Here is an 8016-nt window from a genome sequence, read left to right on the forward strand (position 1 = left end):
TATAAAATTTAACAGTAACAGTTAGCGATGTCATTTTTAGTAAAGGATTTTATGTGTTATTAAACTAATCAAATTCATTGCTAAGATTAAGTGCGATTTGGATTATAACGGTGAATATCTATTATATATTACTAATTTTATAATTAAACTATGTTATTTATTATTTTTTTATAATTAAAATTAATTTTTTTAAATTAAAAATTTTTCTCCTCTTTTTTGGTTCTATAGTCTCTATTATTCATTTCTCTATCTTTTTACCTTTTACACATTATATCTCTCTTATATATTATTATTTATAATTACTAATTATAAATTTGACATTTAAAATATATAACATGATATTTTTAATTATAATTAAAATTAAACTAAAATTAAAATTAAAATATTAAAATATAGTTATATTATAGGATTAAGTACGATTTTAGTTTCTAACGCAAAGGTCGAAAATTTATTTTATTTCCGGCCTTTTTTCGTAACAAAATGATCCCGAAAATTTCAGTTTATTTTAAAATCGTCCTTCGGACGAAAATAACTTTCCCCCTTTTTCTCCAAAATCAACCAAATGCAGAAGCTGAACCAGAAGCTGAAGCAGAACAGAAGCAACACCAATGACCAGAAACAAAGAACAACAATGGAATCAAAAGAACAACAACAACAAAAGCAGCTACAAGCACAAGAACAACAACAACAAAAACAACAAGAACGCATAACTCAAAAAATCATCATCATCGTCAAAACTCAGAACCTTAGAACCCATAACTTAGAAAAACAATCAGAACTCAGAACTCAAAAAAATAATGAATAATGCATGGAATCAAAAGAATAACAACAAAAGAACAGAAACTAGAAGAATTGATAATCAGAAGCAGAAGCAGCAGAATCAGAAGAAACCATAAGAAACCAGAAACCGGCGAGGAGCAACGACAACCGATGACCGAGCGAGGAGGAGCAGAAACGGCGAGCGGCGCGCGACGTCCACCCTCGGGGATCTGCTGCCGTCGACGTCGAGTCAGGAAGAGGAGCAGTGGCAAGATCTGGCGGTGAGATCCAGAGGAGACGACGACGAGGACCGAACGATGAGGAGCAACGGCGGCGGCGGCAGTGGCAGTGAAGAGCGGCGACTGTCGCGGCGAGGACCCCTCCCCTTCCCTTCCCCCTCTTTTTCTCGAATCCCCCCGCCCTTCTCCCTTCGCGTTTTCCCTTCCCCCTTTTTCCTTTACACGTTTTCTTTCTTTTTTTATTTTTTTTAAATTTTTTTATTAAGGGTAATTTGGTAATATAAATAAAAAATTTGGTAAAAAAAACGATTTTAAAACAAACTGAAACATTTGGGACCATTTTGTTGCGATAAAAGGCCGGAGACGAAATAAATTTTCGACCTTTATGTTAGGGACCAAAATCGTACTTAACCCTATATTATTTTACTAATTTAACAATTAAAATGTGTCATATGACACTCTTGCATTAAAATTGAGATGAAATATTTCTCTCCAAAATTAATAAACTCCATTTTTCTATTTTCTTATCTACCTCTCTCTCTTTCTCTATTTCTCTCTCTCCTTCACACTCTGTATATAACTTATAATTTATATTTTATATTACTAATTTGACAAACAAAAATGTATTAAAAAATATTCTTTCGTTACAATTAAAATAAATTTTTTTTCTCTAAAGTTAACAAACTCTTTCTCTCATTTTTTTTATCTTTCTTTTCATTCTCTACCTCTCTCTACCTTTCTATTTTATAAAAATAAAATTAATAAAATAAAATAATTTAAATAAATTCATAAAATTATAAAAAAATACATTAAATTTATAATTAAATATAATTAAAAAAAATTCGTAATATTATTCACATAATAAATATATTATTATATATATTTTTTAATTTTTTATTTAATTTTAAATTTTTACCGGTTATTTTTTTAATTTATAGAAAATACTAATGTTGTGATTAATAATTAGAATTAAGATTCAATTGTTTCAAAAACAATTGATGTTGAGTTAATTTTATAATTATCAAGATAAATTTTTTTTATACCAATATCTAATTATATATTATATATATAAAGAAAAAAATTTATTTTTAAATAATAAATATAATAATTAATTATTTTTATTTGTGCAACAAAATTAATACCTGATCAAATATAAAAATAATATACATATTAAATTATTTCAAATTTTAGACAATAAATACTAAAATTAATTATTAGTAAAAAATTAAACTCTTTAACATAAAAATAATAACTAAAATTTATTATTTAATTTTTATCCATTATAAAATTTATAATGGATAAAAAATTTTGTCTTTTACAATTGTTTAATTTTATAAACTTTTTATATTATAATCTACAATACGAAAATAAAAGATGTAATTTTTAAAGATTTTTATTTTCCAGACTTGCAAAGAAACTAGTGTTTCCTTTAATAAATAAAAGTATGTATGAGGGATGCATGAATCTTACACATTGTGGTGCAAAGATTCCCAACCTTCGGGTCTAACGACATCTGAAAGCACAGAATTGGCAACAATAACTCTGCCATAAGCATTCAAAGATCTTCCAAGAATGGCTTTTCCTCCAGTTCCAGTTATGTTGCAATTCTTAAACACATAGCCGCTGTTGTCATCTTCTTCCCTTTCGCTTGCTGTGAAAACCCCATCTACTTTGGGACCAAGTCCCATTGAGAAAAATAGCGTGCTTCCCTCAAACATTGATTGAGCACTCCCAAAGATGAAGTCAACTCCACCCTGAATGTAACAACCCTTATAGTAATGGCGGCCATATGAATCGAACAGGGTATCTTGTACCCCTATAAATTCACAATCGTAGAAAGCAATTTTGTCTTCATGAACCCTTGCTGCTACTGCTTGAAGCACCTTGCCTGTGTCTACAGTGTTATATGTGTTCTGCATCATGAAAACTTTTAGTGTTAACATTTTACTAAACCTATATCATTATACTTGCATAGTATTGTCCTATATCATCATAAGTTTCAGATAAGTAATCATAAAACTTTGAGATTCATATGCATGGCATGGTTCATTTAATTTAATTTCATGCAATCAACGTTAATTTGGTATTGGACTTTTTTTTAAATATATATTAGTTAGTTACTATGATACATAAATATTAATATAGACATGGGACAGGATACGATACGAACATATAGATATACAAATTTAAATTTTTTATAAGATATAGGAACACAACATATATAAAATATAAAATATTTTTTAGATAAATTGTAATGATATTTTAATATTTTATTGATATTAAAATATAAATTAATTTTTAATTATTTTTAATATGATATTTAAGTGTGTTCAAATATATTCGAAGAAAATTTTTTTATTTTTTATTAAAACACAATTAAATACAAAAAATACGTATATCAAACAAATATTAATATGTGTTGTAATCAAAATATGTCGGATATGCGAACATTACAAATTAAAAGAAAAAAGTCCGTATTTGATAGTTCAGTTAACTACCTTGAAGGCAATGCCCTTTGCAACAATGTTAGATGCTTTAATGTTGAAAGTAGCAGTGAAATGTGCATTGCCGTGGTCATTCCATTCAATACTGGTGGAACCCCCGCCGCCTCCTTTAAGATATATGCAAGGTTTGTCTCTCTCAATTAGCACCTTTTCTCTGCATATATAATCATATTATGCATCCTCCTCTTTTTATCACATTCTCAAATAAAAAAAAAATAAAGTACTAGTTTAATCTTCCAAAATTGTTGTAGGAGAGTAAATATTCAAAACAAAAATATTGAGCCCACGTTAAAAATTAATTATCAGATCAGTCATTATTATATATTTGTATATATATATATATTAGTTTATATTATTTTTTAACTAAAAATCAGTTATTAAAATAATCAAATCTATGATAATATAATAATTAAATATGTTTACATGAGTATAATAGAACTGTTTATGGAATATTAAATACATTTCATATGGAATCGCCGATATTTTTATATATACGTAAAATGATTATATTTAAAATTATATTCACTATAGCAAATTTAAGAGACGGTGAAAAAATTTAAAATGTTAATTACTTGAGAGGTCCAAAATGATATAAATGATTAATTTTATTTATGTATGAAATTTAATTAAGGAGACAAAATTGCATATTTATTTATCAATTATAAACATAAATTTGCTGGTTTAAAGTGATTAGAAGCTAGAAGTCTTTTAGAAAATTCAAACAAAATTAACGGATTAAAAGGATACAAGAGGCATTTGACTCATTATTTTAGACATAATATAAGATAAATTACACGTCATAATTGTTAGGTTGAACGATACCGTGAAAAATCAACTATAAGTTACAACTTTATCTATTGTTTAGTTTGGTCATTGGTGTACCTAATATATTGTTAAGATATTTATATATACATAATAAAATGACTTTTTTATTTATCAAAATGACGTATATAATAATGTAATCACATTCTAGAGAGAGTGAGAGACGAATTTAGGGAACTTATCATAAGAGAAAAAAAAGATGACCTGTAAACGCCTGGGGAAATTTGGATATGAACCCATTGAGAGTTTCCTGAGGGGACAGAATCAATGGCACTTTGAACTGTTTTGAAGTTTGCATTTCCTGATTGACTAACAGTAATCGTCTTGGGTGGTTTGCTACAATCCTTGCATTTACAAACAGTTGTAAGACCAATTATTAGCATTGACAAGTTGAAGAAAAAGAATTTAGGAACCTGCATTTTTTTTTTCTCCTGCATGCAATAATAAATGTAGTGCTAATAATCTAGGCACTGCCACAAATCCTTAAATAAAGGCGAGTACGGATTTTTTAAAATAAAAATTTAAACATTATAAGGTAAACTTTTTTTTTTTTATTTAATTTATACCAAAATACTTCGACAAATTAAGAGTTGAAAAATAATTATTGATAGGTGATTTACCAATGTCTATTTTTTCTATTTTCTCCCAAAGGTGTTTACTAATGCTCAGATAAAGATCGGATATCAAATTAATGATATTATATTTTTTTTACTCTATTCAGTCTACATTTTTTGGTACAATATCCAGTATACAATTCATTGGGTATATACTTTTATTTTTATATATTTAGGATGTTATTGCTGATGCACTATTTAGTGCTTATTTATGTGTTTTAGGAAAGTAAAAAATTCTATATACATAAAAAAAATTAATTATTAAATTAGTTATTATATATTTATATATAAATACGTATTATTTAATTTATTGTAAATATATATATTTTATATTTTAATATATATTTTATATTAATAATTAATTTTTTATATATACCTAATAATATGATTATAGAAGAATATACTTATTTAGTAGCCTCATGAAAATAGATTCGTATATTCGCATCTAGAATATGTAAATAAAATATTTGTTTCTCGAGAAGGATCGGATAACTTACCTATCTAAACAAAAGTCTGAATAGGTAAATAAAGGAAATCTGTTCAATTCATTTTATTTGTCATTTTAGCTATATGAACAAAAATGAAACACCTTAAAATCAAATCTTGGTTATGAAATATTGTAACAAAAATATTTTGATCCAATCCATATATCATTTAATTAACTTATTATATAAATGTTACAACATAGAATTCTATATACTATTATTATATCTCTACAAAAATAAAAAAATAAAACATATTTTAAAAAAACTTATTACAGTATGTTTAAAAATTTTTAATGATATAGAATTGAATTAAATTTTATCAAGAATTGAATTCCTATTAGAATTGAATTAAATTATAGTGTTTGGAATGAATTAGTAAAATTATAGAATTGAATTGAATTCGAGTATTTGGAATATTTATCAAATAAATTAAAGTTTTATATTGGACAACTTTATCCTTTATTAATATAACATCATATATTTAAGTCATAAATATACTTATTTATTAAATTATATGAAATAATTAAAAAATTATTTTTTTAACTAAAGTATTTTTCAACTAAAACTTTTTCACCTCTTTTCACTACAAAAAAAAACGTTGAGTATTATCGGATTTAGTATCGAAGAATAGAGGCGGATTTACTGGCGATAACGGCATCGAATTCGTAAGGTTAAGCAATTACCGGCGGATTTACGTTTCCAATAGTAAATTCACCGGTAATATTTGGAGGGAAACAAAAATAAATTGGCGCATCTTTTTGGGTTGGATTTACCATTTCGACGGTAAACCCACTTAGTGAAACCCTGTGTTTTGGTAACCCGCAATGGTTTATCATCGAATTTTTTTGACATTAAATCCAACGATAACTAGGCCGTAAATTCAAAGTGTGAAACCTCTTTTCCCTTCATTCAAATTTCACTGTCTCTCTCACTCATCTATTTCCTCCCCTCTCCTCAACACCACCATCTGCCGCCGTCAAAACCACCACCATCACAGCCCCTCTCTCCGTCGCCGTCAACCCACCGCCGAGACCTTCTTCTCTTCTTTCCCTTTGGTCGCACCCTAGCCCTCACGAACAGCCACCCACTGTCACTGGCACCACCTCTATTCCATCTTCTCTGTTGTCGCCGGCAACCACAGATCCACTGCGACGTCGCCCATTTTCTTCTTCTTTTCCTTCCTCTTGTTCTTCCTCTGGTCGAACCACCTTTGCTATTCCAGAGACCATCAAAGCTCCAGTCCCTGCCTCCCTTTGATCTCACTGCCGCCGCCGTCTACCAAGTGCCACCGCGGCTAGTTCCCTCCTTCTTCCCTCCTTCTCACTCTCGGCCACTCTAGCTCGATTCCTGTCTCTTCGTTTTGCTCACCACTCCAGGTTTTTGTTCAAACTGCTAATTCATATTATGTTTTAGTTAGAATTATTATTAGTTTAGGTTTTAGTTGTTAATTAGTATTATGCTTTAGTTAGATTTAATTTTTTGTTAGTGAATTTTAGGTGGTTAGGATATGTTAGATTAAGTTATTAGGATTTTAAATTGTTGAAAAGTGTTTGGATTATTGAACTGAATTGCTGAATATTGTTGTTGGAGTTCTTTGAAATTGTCTGAATTATGTTGATTCACTGTGTTACGGCTGATTTTACTGAGATTTGATTGATGGATTATTTGGATTATACTTGGTTGTTTCTGGTTTTGAATTATTTGTTGCTAGTGTTGATTATAGATTTAAAATTGGGGCTATCCATTGATATTTGATCTTGATTTTGCATGATTGAGGCATTTATTTAATAGTACAAAATTAATTTAGTCCTTTTTAACCCAATTATATCAACTTTGTATGTTTAATTGGTGTTTGAACTTATATTAAGAATAAATTTCAAATGTTGAACTTAATGTTGTGGTATTAGTTATAAGAATTACATTGGTATTATTATAATTTATTGTTGATTTGTTGTTCTGAATTTCTGTTAATTGGTATGCTATTTGCAAACATGATGACAGATAGAGGTACTGTGAATCAGGATACTAGTCGTGGACATGGTCATGGTTGTGGTAGAGAGAAGGTTTCTTCTGGTACACTTGGGATAAATTCCTCTCCAACTACCTGGTGACGTCACAGGTTGCGGGTTTATCAAACTAGCCGTTTATCATGATCCCTAACCCCAACTACGTCCCCCTGTCTACGGTGATGACACCGCCTCCAATTACTTAGCAGCCCGTTGCCACGACGACGCTACCTCCAGCGATGAAAGTCGCAGTCCCAGAGTCCTCTCACGGAAGTGAGGCAGCTGATGTCCCTCCACCACCTCCCATCGTACAGTTGACGATTTAGTCTGATGGCAGCACGGGATAAGTATCACTTTAAGTCTTCTATATTTCTTGATTATTAAATTACTAAAAGTGTCTGATTATTGATTCTAGTTTAGTGGATTTAATTTAGGATTCATGTTTACTGATTATTGAATTGCTGAAATTAAAGTGTCTGATTATTGATTCTAGTTTAGTGGATTTAGGGTTGTAGGTTTGAATGGCTGAAAGTGTTTCATGTTTCCTGATTATTGAATTGCTGAAAATAAAGTGTCCAATTATTGAT

At 29.1% G+C, this 8016-nt stretch overlaps 1 protein-coding gene across 1 annotated transcript; it reads right to left on the minus strand.

Annotated features, from left to right (window-relative positions):
• Positions 1–843: 843 nt before the first annotated feature.
• LOC148554590 (putative pectinesterase 10) lies at positions 844–6652 on the minus strand. Its single transcript, XM_088490391.1, has 5 exons — positions 6512–6652; positions 4529–4755; positions 3497–3656; positions 2469–2911; positions 844–1231 (listed from the first exon to the last, which is right to left on the minus strand). The coding sequence occupies exons 1-5, from the start codon at positions 6650–6652 to the stop codon at positions 844–846; spliced, it is 1359 nt and encodes a 452-aa protein (XP_088346517.1).
• Between the last annotated feature and the right edge of the window lie 1364 nt (positions 6653–8016).

This window comes from Arachis ipaensis, chromosome B6 (genome assembly GCF_059453495.1).
Source record: "Arachis ipaensis isolate K30076 ecotype BB chromosome B6, ASM5945349v1, whole genome shotgun sequence".
Lineage (NCBI taxonomy): Eukaryota > Viridiplantae > Streptophyta > Magnoliopsida > Fabales > Fabaceae > Arachis > Arachis ipaensis.